The sequence below is a fragment of the Rhamphochromis sp. 'chilingali' genome, assembly GCF_963969265.1.
Source record: "Rhamphochromis sp. 'chilingali' genome assembly, chromosome: 18".
Lineage (NCBI taxonomy): Eukaryota > Metazoa > Chordata > Actinopteri > Cichliformes > Cichlidae > Rhamphochromis > Rhamphochromis sp. 'chilingali'.
The window spans coordinates 782,501-798,756 of NC_137945.1; the positions used below are offsets into that span (position 1 = coordinate 782,501).

General features: G+C 51.7%; 1 protein-coding gene across 1 annotated transcript in view; it reads right to left on the reverse strand.

Moving 5' to 3' along the window:
- LOC308386170 (5'-AMP-activated protein kinase subunit gamma-2-like) overlaps nucleotides 1–15,272 on the reverse strand; it is a 21,899-nt gene extending 6,627 nt beyond the window's left edge. The window contains exons 1-9 of the mRNA XM_080865518.1: nucleotides 15,001–15,272; nucleotides 14,759–14,845; nucleotides 13,259–13,330; nucleotides 12,241–12,437; nucleotides 12,022–12,143; nucleotides 3,076–3,353; nucleotides 1,326–1,374; nucleotides 551–660; nucleotides 310–391 (exon numbers count right to left, since the gene is read on the reverse strand). Coding sequence (XP_080721644.1) covers nucleotides 310–391; nucleotides 551–660; nucleotides 1,326–1,374; nucleotides 3,076–3,353; nucleotides 12,022–12,143; nucleotides 12,241–12,437; nucleotides 13,259–13,330; nucleotides 14,759–14,845 — 997 coding nt within the window. The 5' untranslated portion in view covers nucleotides 15,001–15,272. The remainder of the gene's footprint in view (nucleotides 1–309; nucleotides 392–550; nucleotides 661–1,325; nucleotides 1,375–3,075; nucleotides 3,354–12,021; nucleotides 12,144–12,240; nucleotides 12,438–13,258; nucleotides 13,331–14,758; nucleotides 14,846–15,000) is intronic.
- Nucleotides 15,273–16,256: the final 984 nt, after the last annotated feature.

The window sequence follows — 16,256 nt, forward strand, 5'->3', positions numbered from 1 at the left end:
GGTTGCCAGTCCTGAGTGAGCACCTCCGACTGGGGGCGGAGCTTGTCCGCAGGTGAGGAAATTATTGACCAGCATGAATGGTTTCACGAATTACTGCTGAAAGCGTGGATGCACTTCCTGTCTCGAGCGCACGTGCAGGATGTGACCTCAGGTATGATCAGGTGATTAATTCAGTTCATTACTCAGGTTTTATTCACGTACAGGAAGTGAGGTCACTGAGCTGACCGTTTTCTGGGTCCATCCAAAGATTATTATTTTCACAAAGAAGCTTTTATTTTGAAAGGTGGTGTGTCTTGCTGTGAATCTTACCCACAAAGCTTTGCTTCTTGCTCTCCCACAGCGGAGCGGCTCGCACGCCGTTGGCCACCAGAGCGAAGAACGCCTTCTTCACCTGAAACAGCAGGGAGACAGACCGGACCGATAATCAGCGACGGTCTAATAACCAATAATCAGTCACTGATGGCCGTGTGGGCGTGTCTCTGCTCACACACACACTGATTAAAGTTTTCAGTGGCGACGGAGGCTGTGGCGTGCCGCCCCGGCGTCTCACCTGCAGCGTGGTGTCGAACACCACCAGCTTGGAGCTTGTGGGGATGATGTCGTAGCACTTGTGGCACTTCATGAAGCGCATGTAGATGTCTCTCTCCGACGCCTCGGACGCTGCAGAGACACAGATCTGAGGTCAGCACCTCTGTACACCCCAGATATCCACACCTGCAGTCTTACATCACTTCCTGCTGAGTCACAGAGAGAAAGTGACTTGCTCGCCCTTCAGATTATCATAACAGCAATAACAGAAAAAACCTCAGTGTGTGTGCGCCACACGACAGTAATCTCCATGAGCTGGTTGCCACGGTGATTTCAACACACTGATCAGCTGAGCTGGTCTCTAAAGCCGTCTGTTGCCCTGACAACAGAACAGCTGACGGCTGGTTGCCCTGCCAGCTGCAGGATGATGACGTCAGACGCTTTTAGCCTCTGGGTGAAACCCGAGGCTTTTGACTGGACGTCACCGGTTCACAGGTCCCTCTGCTGGAGGATGATTTTCAGTGTTACCTGAATGTTTCTGCCACGTTTAATCCCTCCTCATCTTTACATCATTACATGTAACTTATATCTTTAACAAGCTGCAGCTCTGTGAGCGTCTCCTCCTGCCAATCACGTCGGAGCGAGTCACGCTGCAGCCCAGTCGCCAGGGACGGGCCGCTCCAGCTGTTTGTAACATCTGTAAAAGGACGGCTGTCCTTCATCGATGCTGATCATCAGGCAGCACACAGACTCGTGACAGGCTGATACGGACAGCTCGCCTCAGCTCAGGGTCTTACCGGCATCATCGGGGTCCGGCTGCTCCGACATGGTGTCTGCAACCTCCACCTGCAGACAAGGACACGGCACAGGTGTTCATCTGCCCGCCCATCTTTGCTCCGTGTGCAGGTTTACTGCCAACATCACACCTGACACACACACACACACTGTGCAGAGAAACACTCCAATATTTATACTTCCAGGAGAAATTTCATGGTTCAAAGACGGCATGTTTCTGTGGCTGTTCAGTGTGAAGATCCACACAGTCCACTCAGAAAATGCCCACACAAGTAACACGCACTCCAACCCACTGTAACCCCTGATCATCGCCCACTCTGACCCTGATCATCACCCACTCTGACGCTGATTAACCATTTAATCAGTTTCACAAATTAACATTAAACTAGGGTTAAACTCCTACTGCTGATACAACCCTTCAGGTAAAATCTGCCTCCTGCTGGTGGAAGTATGAGCTACAGTCTGCAGAGGGTGACTCCAGCCTGTACCTTTAACAGGGCAGCTGCTGATTGGATTGTTTTCTAACATGACGTCAATGCCCACCTGCATCTGCCAGGTGAATGCTACCTGCAGCAGCTGTGAGCGTGTTTAATGAAGGAGGGCAGCTGGTGTGGGAGTGGGTGTGGGGGCCTGCGCTGTCACGGGGCATCTTCCGGTGAGCACGCGGTCACGCCTCCGTGTCATTAAGCGTGGTGTGGCGGCAGCCGATCGCCGGGGTCACGTGTCCCCGTCGCCGCGGTGGAGTGTCAGCGGCCCAGGTGTGACGGACATGAAACGGCGGCGCTTTCGCGTCAACACCGCTGATTCCTGAACGCGCTTCTGCTGCGGAGAAATCAGTGCTAACGACAGTGACGTTAGCGCGTACCCGACAGCCGCCGCTCATCAAACCGTCTGTCCTCCTCCTCCGCTCCGGTCCGCCTCGGGGTTCGTATCCGGGGATCAGCGGGACACTCACGGCTTCATCCCGTGTGCGCCCCGGAGAACCTGCTGTGCCGGTAAACGTCCGTCTTCAGTCGGCTTCAGGTTGAAACAGCAGCCGCGACCACCGGAGCCGCAGCCGCTAACAAGCTCGCGGAGCTAACAGGTGGCACTTCCGGTGCGACATTTCACAACAAAAGCATAGGAGAAAAAAAGCGCGTTTTTAGACTATATTAGTTTATTTTTTTGTTAACTTATAATAAATAATAATCAGAAAAAGAACCGAAAGTGAAAGACTGGAAACTTTCATTTATCTTACCAAAACGTTTCAGCACCGCCAGGATGTTTTTGGTTTTCTTTATAAAGCATTTTAGTTTTATAACTTAATTAAAATGGAACCAGCTCTGTTTTCTATAGTCACTGTTGTCCTGTACCTGAATTTTTCTGTTATAAATATATTTAATTTCAAACACAGATGACAAATGCAGAGCTCCAGCTTGTCCCATTAAAATTCACCTGTTTTTAAAACACCAGCTGGTTGAGTTTATTTTGAAAGTACAACTTCCTGTTCCTGCCTAATTATCTGTGTGAACTTGACGCGAACTTGCGTGCGCCTCAGCATCCCCGCGCTGGGTTGACGGAAACAGCCGATGAGAGCCGGAGATGACCGGAAACGGCCGATGAGAGCCGGAGCTCAGGGTTTTGGAGCGTTTCCTCTGGTTTTCTTTGATTTCTGATTAAACGTGTTTCGTTTTTAAAATAATAAATGTAAATAAATAAAAGGTGAGACACCATCCAGCAAACATAGAGGATCAATAAACGCTCCGCACTCACCAGCGTCCCAACAGGGGGAGCAGGAGGAGGAGATGCCACAGGAGGCGGGGCCGGTGGAGGCTTCTGACAGCAGGAGGAGGAGGAAAGGGAGGTGAAGGAGGCGGAGGAGAACGTAGAGACTCGCTGGCCGGTGTCGGGGGGCGAGGAGAAGGAGCGCAGCCTCCTGGTCTCCGGACGCCTCGGCTCCGTCAGGTACGTCTCCAGATGGAAAACACTCGCCTCCTCCTGACGAGAGACCGGAGGAGCAGAAGGGGGAGGAGGGGAGGACAGACTGTGGGCTGGAAGGAGAGGAAGGAGGATGAGGAGAAGTGAAAGGAGGAAAAATCAGAAAGAATTAATTATAAAGAAAAGAGGGAAGGAAGGAAGAAAGGAGGAGGCGAGAAAATGAAGACAGGAGGAGAAAAACAGGAAGTAGGAGGAGGAGATGAAGAAGAACAGAGAAGTAAGGAGAAGGAAATGAGAGGGGGGGGGGGGGTGAAATGGGGGGAGAGAGGAGAAGGAGGAGCGGTCAGTGAGGCTTCAGGAGTAAGTGAGCAGACGTTGCCTCCTGCAGGAGGTTCAGGGTCACTGCATCATCTGTGACACACACAAAACCTCTGATTTTTAGAATCCGGATGTGCTGCCCCTCATGAGTGTCGCTGCTGATGGGACAACACGGAGTACAGGGACCTGACCGAGCAGGAGGACCCGCCTCCAGACCGAGCAGGAGGACCCGCCTCCAGCTCTGTACATGTCTCAGTACCTGCTGTTCCTACTGCACTGCACCAACATACTTACACGCTTCTATGTGATTATACTGCTCGTACTGTGTGTACTGTGTGGTTGTTGAGTGTAACATTTATCGCTGCCCTGTGCGTCTGCTGCTGTAACATGTGTTTGCATCTCTGAGCTTATCTTTTAAAAGGGGGCGGGGCTTCTTACGGGCAGGACAAATGACGCGGAGAGCGAGCGATGAAGAGCAGAGTGCCCTTCGTCACCCAGACGCCCCGCCTCTTATCTGCCCGCCTGCTGCTGGCAGGTCACGTCTGTTTGTGCACAGAAAGATGTGAACGTGCCGGCAACAAAAGCAGAGAACATTCAGTGCTGTGTGTGTGTGTGTGTGTGTGTGTGTGTGTGTGTGTGTGTGTGTGTGTGTGTGTTTAATAATGTAGGTTAGCTTGTACTTCCCACACACACAGCAATCTGCTCTAATAGGAAACTCTACACAGTGCTGGGGGGAACACAAAGTGACGGCACTTTAACAGATTAGAGAGAGGACCACACATGCACGCACACACAGACACAGACACACACACAGACACACACACACAGTCAGGGCTCAAACTGTCTGAATTAAGGAGGACCAAACGTTTCTGAGAGAGCGCTGTGAACGTGTGAGTCCTTTCAGGCCCAGATCACTGCAGACTACACGTCCCACAATGCACTGCTGGACATTTAGGGTCACGTTCTAACCACAGACAGTATCAAAGATGTTCGCGGTGCCGCAGTCACACTCTGGGTCAGAGTCTGACCTCTGACCCCAGTAACCACAGGGCTGGATGGAAGCTGAGGAAGTGGTGGAGTTAGGTGGCTTCACGCTGCTCCTCCTGCTCTGACCTCATCACATCTGCTGCCAGTCTCCACCTGCTTCCTCTCCAGCACCTCCACCTGTGTGTCCACAGGCTGCTGCTCCTCCCTCCGCCGCCTGCTCTGTGACTCACACTGTACTGTATCTGTAAGTGCGTGCTGGACCAATAAAGTTGTAATGATTGTTCTGTGTGTGTGGGCGTGTCCACGCTGCTGTGAGGTCATGGCGACACTATCAGCTGATCACACAAACACTGATTACAGGCTCAGTTCTGCTGAAAAGATCTACGGCGCCGTGACGCACGCTGAGGCGGACCGCAGCGGCATGACAGGGTGACATTTGTGTTGCAGCCTTTCTTAGTTCCCAGGCACCCAGATCTCTCTCTCACCCACACACACACACACACACACACACGCACACACACGCGCACACACACACACACACACACATGCACACACACACACACACACACATGCACACACACACACACACACGCACACACACACATACACACATGCACACACACACACGCACACACATGCACACACACATGCACACACACACGCACACGCACACACACACACATGCACACACACACACACACACACATGCACACACACACACACACACGCACACACACACATACACACATGCACACACACACACGCACACATGCACACACACACACACACACACACACACACGCGCACACACACACACACACACACAGGTGAACAGAGGCCCTGAGCAGAGCTGATGTCAGGACCGGCTAACCTGGCGCTCACCTGAGCTCATGAACGTGCTCAGATTGTGGCTGCAGCTCTGCTGCTGAGACAGCTGAGTGGAGCTACACCTGCACAACGGTTGGTGCCTTTGTGGTGGAGGTCCTGAATCATAGAAGGTCTTAAATAATCAGGCCCCATCTTATCTTAATGACCTTGTAGTACCATATCACCCTATTAGAGTGCTTCGCTCTCGCTCTGCAGGCCTACTTGTTGTTCCTAGAGTATTTAAAAGTAGAATGGGAGGCAGAGCCTTCAGTTTTCAGGCCCCTCTTCTGTGGAACCAGCTTCCAGTTTGGATTCAGGAGACAGACACTATCTCTACTTTCAAGATTAGGCTTCAAACTTTCCTTTTTGCTAAAGCATATAGTTAGGGCTGGACCAGGTGACCCTGAATCCTCCCTTAGTTATGCTGCAATAGATGTAGGCTGTTAAAGGTCAGTTCTTCCTTCCCACTGTCACCACGTGCTCTGCGTGCTCAGGTTTCTTTGTATTATTGTAGGGTCTACTTCAGGTAACTGTGGCTGTGATTCACGCCACATAAATAAAGCTGAATTGAAGCGGACATTGGAGGTGAAACGAGCTGAAGAACAGGAGCGCCGTGGAGTCAGCTGACGGTCTCCTGCATGTTGTGTTTCAGCCTGAATCAAACGTGTGAACTGTTTTCCTCGGGCTCCGGACACTTCCTGCTCTACGTGACCTTCTGTACTAAACTCTGTGATCACGTTTACAGATACATTTTTTTCTCGTCCCGCGTGAGGACACAGCTCAGTCTACAGCCTTTAAGACCGTTAACTCTGATTGATCCCACACAGACCTGATCTAACGAGCCCGTCTCGCCTCCTCCTGCAGCTCTGGACTGATCGGCAGACGCCGTGTTGGCCGAGACCAGAGCGCCTGAGAGCTGCACCTGCACACACACCTGAGACCACCAGGGACCCTGCAGCAGTGAGGCTGTGGGTCCCTGCAACAGGAGGAGGTGCAGAGCTGCAGCAGGAGGTGCCCTCGTGGGGAGGCGGGTCGATAAACCACCGTGCAGTGTTCTGCTTACTGTAGTCGAGCGGCCCGACGGGGTCCGACCGGCCCCTGGTCATATGACACTCCTCCTCCTCGCTGCAGGAGGCGCGGCGGCCTGTCCTCCTCTGCAGCAGCTCCCGCCTCCTCCTGCCGGACAGAGGAAGCAGCTGCACGTGCAGCACGCCGCAGGGCTCTGACCGCCGCCTCAGCTTCGTCCCGTCCGCCTGGCCTGCCGCTCGGTCCTCCGCCATTAACCATGATGTGGACTTCCTCCTCTCTCTCCCTCTGCCCGGCTCCGCCCTCCTCCTGTCTCTCCTGACCTCCTCCTCCTCCACGCTGGGCTCATACGTCCTGCGCTCTCTCCGTGCGCCGCTCTTCTTCTTCTCCTCTGTTTGGTCCTCCTCCGTCGCTCCACACGGTTCAGACTTCCTCCTCATCATCCGTCCGTACGTCAGTCTGTCCCTGTTCTCTTTCTTCGTCTCCTCCCCCTCGTCTTCCTCCTCCTCGTTTCCTCCTGCGTACGGCTCGCTCCTCCTCCTCCCTGTCCATCGCTCCTTCTCCTTCCACTTCCTCAGCACCAGGCTGCTCAGACGCCTCATCGCCATCAAAAACACTCAAAGCTAAATCAAACGTCTCCTTCAAAGCGGCGACGGTTATAAACAGTTAATAACCAAATGAGTAAAACACTGTAAGTAAAGTCTGGATTTCATTCACTGGTTTAAAAATACAAATTCATCTTTGCTCCTCGAGTGGAAACAGGAAACACTCAAACAGCATAAACCACATCAAACCTGCAGAGTGTGTTTCACTAGAACTGCACAAACTGAGCTCAGGTCAAAAGTCAGGAGCTGTCAGCCAATCCTGAGGCTCTGAAGACAATAGCTGCGTTCTGATTGGCTGCTGCAGGGTCCGTCAGTTTTAAGTTTTCAGTGTTTTTCTTACAGAGTTCAGTTTAAAGCCTGAAGGACGGCAGAGGAGGAGAAAGTGCTGTCGTCAAAGTCCAGGCAGGAAGTTCAAGTCCGCAAAAAGTCCCGACGTCCTGTTGAGTCACACAGAGACGGGGAGACGGACAGGTGAACGGACGTGTTCGTCCTGCAGAGTCCTCAGACTGTTTGAGCCCCGCAGAGTATCAGAGCTCACTCTGTGTGTGTGGTAGCCATGCCTCCCTCTGCTGCCTGCACTGAAAAACACTGTGGAGCTACAGTCAGACTGAGCCTCTCTGAGGGAGGAGGAGCAGGAGGGGAGGAGGGGAGGAGGAGGAAGGGGGTGGAGTCTCGCTCTGTGCTCTGACTGAAGCTAACGCGCTGTGAGGTCACAAACATGCATCAAAGTCTGTGATAAACTGGGTCATCACTGTGAGCGTCACCGCCACAGAGGGACCGTTTGACATACGGGGACGTGAGCGGCGGCTGAGGTCGCTGGACTCGGACGCCTCCACACTCACAGATTTCACCTGTGGGATCATCAGTGTGATGATGTCATGATGATGTCATCCCATCATGGACCGAAGCCTCTGAGGAACGCTTCCGGCAGCTTCCGCCACGCTACAAACAGGTGTACCTAATAAAGTGTCTTGTTTCTTACTGACGCTCATCAGGAAAGACAAACCTGAGATCTGATTGGTGAGGAGATAACAACATGACATGAGCGAGCGGCAGTGAGACCGTAACGAGCGTTCGTGGTGTGTATCTGACTCCCTGGTGATGTCACAGGTCTGAGGCTTCGAACACGGCTGTGAAGCTGCTGCGGTGTGAAATCAGGCCATGATGATGTAACGTGTGTTATTTCCACAGTAAGTCCTCAGAGCGCTCCGACGTCGGTGACGTCCACGCTTCCTGCAGTGTGGGAAAAAGGCCGTGAGTTCATGCTGCAGGTGGTCACAGCGTGAGACGGGAACAAAGGCGCTCTCTGCTCCGCCCAGCCCGAGGCGCCGCACTGCGGTTTTGAAGGATCACAGTTACAGGATCATGAGGCGGATACAGCGGCAGCTTTCTAATATCAGGTCACTGTTTACTTACACAGCAGCGGGGCGCCGGCACCAGCACGGATCAGCTGTCACAGCCTCGCTGGGTCATTCTGAACCGCAGACTCTGAGAGGCTCAGGCTCCGCCCCCAGCAGGACCTCCCACAGCTGGGCTCGCAGAGATACCAACCCTGCTCCGGGCAAAACTCAGCGTGACCCCAGAAGTCACAGACACTGGAAGCTAGCGACACAAAGTGGGCGGGTCCTGAGGTAATGTTTTCTGAATTCTGAGGCCAATGAGAGTACTGGTAAATACGAGCGTTACTGAGGCAACGCTCCGTGTGTGGACGCTGTGTGTCATGCCAGCGTGATGAAGACATCAGCTTCAGCTAGCAGGCTAACCAGCCCCATGTTGGCTGTTACCATAGAAACTAAAGGTCAGTCATTCAACTTTAACCCACCAACAGCGTAGACAGACACGCTCAGACCTCCCTATGCTCCACCCACCCCCTTCATCTCCTAGGACACCCGGGTCTCCTCCTGTAACAAGCATCCATCCAGTTGTTCACCGAGAGGAAGTCTGCAGGAAAAAGACCTCTGAACTACCAAAATAAAAGCTTTTTTAAAGCTAAACCAAGAAAGAAGCCTGTCAATCACAGAGTAACCCCGCCCAGAATCATCGCATGATTGTTTTCCTTCTATTGAGAACAAAGTTAAACTTCATTCAATCAGCGCGAGACCACCAGCTCTGACATCATTGACCAATCAGAGTCACACCCTGCTGGACGTTAGAGAGGCTGCAGGTTTGAGGCTTATGAGCCCTGCAGTGGGGACTAAGTGTGAGTGCACCCTCACATTATGGGCTTTTTTGCAGAATGTTTTAGAGGATTGTAGGGTTACGTCACAGTTCCAGGTTAGAGTCCACCGCAGTCCTCTGCAGCACGAGCACGTGTGAGAGCGAGCCCGAGCTGCCAAACGCTCCGACTGAAGAGACGCCAAGCCCTGCTCCGGAAATTCACCCGGGAGGGGCGGCGAGGGGCAGAGGGAGTGTGTGTGTGAGGGCCTGTGTTAATAACAGCAGCTGCTAAGCTGATTTATTCCCTCTAATAGAGTCTGAATTGACTTTTAATATCCGGAGCATTGATTGCATTCAGGCTGCTCACACTCACAGCAGCCGGCGGAAGTGATCCAGCGATAAACGCGAAGTCTGAGGTCTGAGTCTGAGGTCTGAGTCTGAAGTCTGAGGTCTGACTCTAAAGTCTGAGTCTGTAGTCTAAGGAGCTTGGAAAGAAAAGCGTTTGGACTTCTTTAAGTGGCTTGAAGACGTTTCACCTCTCATCCGAGAAGCTTCTTCAGTTCTGAAGCTCCTTAGACTACAATGACCTGGATGACTGGGAACCTTCACAGACATCTGAAGTCTGAGTCTGAGGTCTGAGGTCTGAGTCTGAGGTCTGAGTCTGAAGTCTGAGTCTGAGGTCTGAGTCTGAGGTCTGAGTCTGAAGTCTAAGTCTGAGGTCTGAGGTCTGAATCTGAGGTCTGAGTCTGAAGTCTGAAGTCTGAGGGCCAAGTCTGAGGTCTGAGTCTGAAGTCTGAGGTCTGAGGTCTGAGGTCTGAGTCTTACTCTGAGGTCCGAGGTCTGAGTCTGAGTCTGAGTCTGAAGTCTGAGTCTGAGTCTGAGTCTGACTCTGAGGTCCGAGTCTGACTCTGAGGTCCGAGTCTGAGGTCTGAGTCTGAGGTATGAAGTCTGAGGTCTGAGGTCTGAGGTCTGAGTCTGAAGTCTGAGGTCTGAGTCTGAAGTCTGAGGTCTTGAGTCTGAAGTCTGAAGTCTGAGGTCTGAGTCTGAGGTCTGAGTCTGAAGTCTGAGGTCTGAGGTCTGAGTCTGACTCTGAGGTCTGAGGTCTTGAGTCTGAAGTCTGAGTCTGAGGTCTGAGGTCTGAGGTCTGAGGTCTGAGTCTGAGGTCTGAGTCTGAGGTCTGAGGTCTGAGTCTGAGGGCCAAGTCTGAGGTCTGAGTCTGAAGTCTGAGGTCTGAGTCTTACTCTGAGGTCTGAGTCTGACTCTGACTCCGAGGTCTGACTCTGAGGTCTGAGTCTGACTCTGACTCTGAGGTCTGAGGTCTGAGGTCCGAGGTCTGAAGTCTGAAGTCTGAAGTCTGAGGTCTGAGTCTGAAGTCCGAGTCTGACTCTGAGGTCCGAGTCTGAGGTCTGAGTCTGAGGTATGAAGTCTGAGGTCTGAGTCTGAAGTCTGAGGTCTGAGGTCTGAGGTCTGAGTCTGAAGTCTGAGTCTGAGGTCTGAGTCTGAGGTCTGAGTCTGAGGTCTGAGTCTGAAGACTGAGGTCTGAGTCTGAGGTCTTGAGTCTGAAGTCTGAAGTCTGAGGTCTGAGTCTGAGGTCTGAGGTCTGAGTCTGAAGTCTGAAGTCTGAGGTCTGAGTCTGAGGTCTGAGTCTGAAGTCTGAGGTCTGAGTCTGACTCTGAGGTCTGAGTCTGACTCTGACTCCGAGGTCTGACTCTGAGGTCTGAGTCTGACTCTGACTCTGAGGTCTGAGGTCTGAGGTCCGAGGTCTGAAGTCTGAAGTCTGAAGTCTGAGGTCTGAGTCTGAAGTCCGAGTCTGACTCTGAGGTCCGAGTCTGAGGTCTGAGTCTGAGGTATGAAGTCTGAGGTCTGAGTCTGAAGTCTGAGGTCTGAGGTCTGAGGTCTGAGTCTGAAGTCTGAGTCTGAGGTCTGAGTCTGAGGTCTGAGTCTGAGGTCTGAGTCTGAAGACTGAGGTCTGAGTCTGAGGTCTTGAGTCTGAAGTCTGAAGTCTGAGGTCTGAGTCTGAGGTCTGAGGTCTGAGTCTGAAGTCTGAAGTCTGAGGTCTGAGTCTGAGGTCTGAGTCTGAAGTCTGAGGTCTGAGTCTGACTCTGAGGTCTGAGTCTGAGGTCTGAAGTCTGAGGTCTGAGGTCCGAGTCTGAGGTCTGAAGTCTGAGGTCTGAGGTCTGAGTCTGAGGTCTGAGTCTGAGGTCTGAGTCTGAAGTCTGAAGTCTGAAGTCTGAGGTCTGAGTCTGAGGTCTGAGTCTGAAGTCTGAGGTCTGAGTCTGACTCTGAGGTCTGAGTCTGAGGTCTGAGTCTGAGGTCTGAAGTCTGAGGTCTGAGGTCCGAGTCTGACTCAGAGACAGCTTCAGCTCCTGTCTGTGACTCCAGGCGATGGATACATGGAGATAATGAAGTCTCTGGCCCCAGTGTCCACCTTTAGCTTTACTCTGTGCTGATTTCTATGTTAGCGTTCCTCTTAGCTCACCTGATCACTGAAACACTTGAGTCAGGAGAAGATTGACAGTTTGAAAGCAGCAAGTGAGGAAGAGGAGGAGGTCCTGATCTGCTGAGTCATTTACCTGAAACTTTAAAATCTCAGGTGTGTTCTTACAGCCTACCTTTGAACATTATTACATCTGGGCGGAGAATCGGCTTTGCTGTTTGTTCTCTTGGCTCAATTACACGACCACTAGATGGTGCGAAAGGTGCACAGAGACAGGACACACTCCAGGTTCTGTGTGTGTGCAGGTGAATGCATGCGTTTCCACAAACACTAAAACACTCCTGCGTCAGGCTCTACTGTTACACTATACAATAACACACTCACACACTGTACTTCTGGCCTTGTCTCTCTTGTTGCGGCTGAACAGTTTGATGCTGACGGGGGAGGATGAGGGTTGATGGTTTGAATCCCTGGAGGCAGACCTGAAGATCCCACTGAAACTTAGCCTGACACACACACACAGTGCAGTGTGAGTCTCTTTAAAGATAAATCTCCGAGTGTCACTTTTCATGTTTGTGTGTGTGTTCAGGTGTGTTTATTTACCTGCGTGGGGATCTGGGCGGTGAGTCCAGCTGCGGGGGTCCGGGCTGGTAGGGGAAGATGGTTTTAGGAGAGCTGGGGCTGGTCTTGGAGCTGGAGGTCCTGGCGGGGGCGGAGCGTGGGCTGGAGGGTCGGCTGAAGGGAGACCGATGGAAGAAGCTCCTGGTGGGGCTGGCAGAGTGGCACACGGGCTCCCCCTGCTGGATGGGAGGAAGCCATGATGGTAAACCTTCCTAACTGGATCTGTTCTGCTGTGGAACAGCTGGAGAACAGCTGTGTGACGTCAGCACACAGCTGGACATGCTGCTCCTCAGGGTTCCCTGCTAGGACCAGTTCTGTTTACATCATACATTCAGGTCCATTTATATTTGGACACGGACACAAGTTTGGTTTTTTTACCCGTTCACTGAAACATATTCCAGCTGTAGTTATGTAATGGACACAACGTGACAACGTGCAGACTCAGCGTGCAGTCGAGGTGGCCACATTCAGACTGGATGAGGGTTTAGGAGTGTCAGCGCTTTAACATGTGCCAGCCTCTTTTTAAAGGGACCAAAGTGTTAGTCCAATAATCACGTGACTGATTGAGCGATCGCCTTCCTTTACACAACAACTCAAAGCTTCCACTGCGCCTTTCCCACCTGTGCGTAGCCATGCCTCCCCCCAGGACACTTGTGCAGCAGGTTATATACATCCTACACACAGTCATTGGACCATTGACTCCAAGACTATTCACGAGCATCTTTATGTCTTTAAGCAGATTAAAGGTCCGCAGTGGATCTGAGGTGTGGCGCTGGTGTTTGGAAGGTTTGGCTGTGACAACATGAGGTCAAAGGTATCCATGCAGGTGAAACAATCCATCCTGGCTACAATATTAGGAGTGACAAAATCTACAGTTTGGTGCTGAGAGGAAAGAAAGCACTGGACTGACTCAGGCCCGGGCTCGGTACGCTGCACACGAATGTGATTCCCTCTACTCTGAAATCAAATCGGGGTCAGGTTAAATTAAACATGGCGTTACCTTACTGCCGCCGTCCCTCTCGGCTCGGCCCGGGTCTCCGTCCAGGAAGGGCATGGTGAAGACGCTCAGGTCCTGCAGCAACACAGAGACGATAACGCTGAACTGCTGAACTGCAGAGCGAAGCGGAAACTCAGACGCCTGGCATGCTGAGGACCAGCCTCCTCTCCTGTTGCATCATGGGACAGTTTGGGAGGTAAACATGAGGGCGACGAGGGAGCAGGCTGAAATTATCAGCAAACATCTGCTGAGCCGGTTGAAGCATAAACTCTGGTTTCAGCTGGTCTGAGAGTCTGAGATCAAACTCCGCCTCCATCTGCGTCTCCCAACTTTAAACTCGTCCTGCAGGTTACAGCGTCATCGAATCCACGAGCAGGAAGTCATAGAGGGCGACACACCGCGAGCAGCAACACCCGCACAGGCGGATGCGGCTTCACCTTCCTCTGAGCAAAATTGTTCACCACTACACTCTTCCCGAGGGGAGCTCAGAGCTCAGAGGTCACCACGAGGAGGGCATCCTGCAAGGCGGCGATCAGGGTTCACTCGCCCCTCTTCCTCCAGCACACTGCCTTTCTCACCAGCCTGTCTCACTGGTTGCCATTGGAAACGGATGGCTGGGATGTAGACCAACTGTGTCATCCACACACACACACACACAGTCGTGTTTTCATATCTTTGTGGGGACATCTAATAGACATAATGCTTCCCCTAGCGTGTGTGTGTGTGTGTGTGTGTGTGTGTGTGTGTGTGTGTGTGTGTGTGTGTGTGTGTGTGTGTGTGTGTTTAGTGGTTCCAGAGGTGGACGAGAGTCGAGTTGACCCGTGACCCTCAGTGAACTCCAGGTCAATCTGTCCTCTGGGGATCAGGCTAATTGTTGGACAACAGATTAAATCAGCCAGTGTTTGGCTGCCCCGGGGTGGTGACGGAGGCGGTCTGTGATGCAGTTCGGAGTCAGCCACGGACGTTAGTGTGGACCATGAGACCAGAGGAGACGAGCAGGAACACTCCTCAAACACTCCCATCCACCGGGCCTCACCCGCCTCTCACCCGCCCACCACCACCATCACTCAGTGTGGCTTCATCTCAAACCTGCAGGGACTCAAGCCTGTCCTCAGCGTGTTCACATGAAGTCCTGCATGGACGAGCGTCCTCCAACCAGAACAGCTGCTGACTGCCGGTCACTCTGTGTGTGCGTGCGTGTGTGTGTGTGTGTGTGTGTGTCTGCCCGTGCTTCTTGCCTCGTCATCATCTCTGTGGGATCAGACGGAGCGATGCTGACTCGACTGTTTTAAGTTTCTGTCTGATTTCACACAAGGCTGCACCTGTTAGCCCCGCCCACCTCCTCACACACTGGTCTGATGAGGGACCTAAGCCCCTCCCCTGGTCTCCGAGCAACATTTGCTGTACCTCTGTTGGCGATGTTATGATATGAGACACACACACACACACACACACACACACACACACACACACACACACACACACACACACACACACACTTACAGGCATGTGGAGCCTCAGCGGTCTCCTCCTCTTCCTCCTGTCGCTCCTCTCCTCCTCCTCCTCCCTCCTCTCAGCCGTGCTCCCCATCTGCAGCAGAATATCCGCTCAGACAATTATCAGCTTATCTCCACCCAGCACAGCACGGCCTCCAACTACTGCTGTGGTATTTAAGTACTGCTTTGACACTGCTATAGTACTACAGTACTGCTGTGGTACTGCAGTAGTACTGCAGTAGTACTTACACTGACCTCCTGTAGTACTGCAGTAGTACTCCTGCTGCTGGATGGAGTCCAGGTGGGCGCTGCTGGCTCACCTGTGTACTCTCAGCGTGTACTCTGTCGTAGTACTGCAGTAGCGGTGCTGTCCGCGTGCTGCCAGGTCCTCTGACCTCCTCCGGGGCTCGGCGCGGAGCAAGCCGGGGCTCGGTGCGTGGATCGCGGCTGTGCAGCTGCCGCGCGCCGGGGCGTGGAGCGGAGGCTCCATGAGGCGGCAGCGGGCACGATTACGCAGCGCGTGCTCCGGCTCGGATGAGAGACGAAGTACTGTTACTATGACTACTAAGAGCGCTCGTACGACGTCACGACGCAGACGCAAGCTGTGTCCCAGCGACCGCACGCTTTTTTAAAAAAAAAATTTAAAATAAACTTTATTTAACAAACAATGAGTACACAACATACGAACAGATGAAGTATACAAAACAACAGAACATGAACACACAAAGCCAGGGGTAAAAGAAAAAGGTAACAATTATAAGAATACACGCAAAAATTCACATACATAAATTGTTTTGAGCCTTTTTGTTGGTGCAGTCTGATATTGATTGTATGTGCATGTGCACATCCTTAAAATAATGACAGAAATATGGTGTTTTGTTAGTAAACTTACATTTATGGATAAAAACTTTAGCTAAAAGTATTAACAAATTTATCATAAAAAACATTTCTCATACTTCTTGGGGAACTTAAAGAAACAGAATAAAACATTTTCCCATCGTAAACAAAACTCCCTTAAAATATGGACAATAACAAAGCTGCTAAATTCCTTCCAGAATCTCTGTGTAAAAGAACAGTACCAAAAAAGATGTGTCACAGTTTCTGGATGATCCCCACAGAAAGTACAATTAGTATTTATGTCCCTTTTAAATTTGACCATGTAGTGACTGGCTGGATAACATTTATGTAGAATTTTAAAAGAGACTTCTTTCACCTTATTTACAATCAAATATTTATGGGGGACCATCCAGACTGTCTTCCACTTGATATCTGGAACAAATCGGTTCCAATAAGATATTATATATGGGAGAGAGACGATATCTTCTTGGAATAAACTACGTATTCTCTTATTGCTGTTACCAAGTTCCTGTGAAAAGCAGATTTTTCCTATTGGTGACTCAGCTGGATCAGGGAGAGTGACTGAGGTAGAGATCGAGCTGTCAGTGTTTTTATATAACATTAAAGTCCCTGAGGGTGTGCCACCAAGCACCATTGAGAATTCCTGA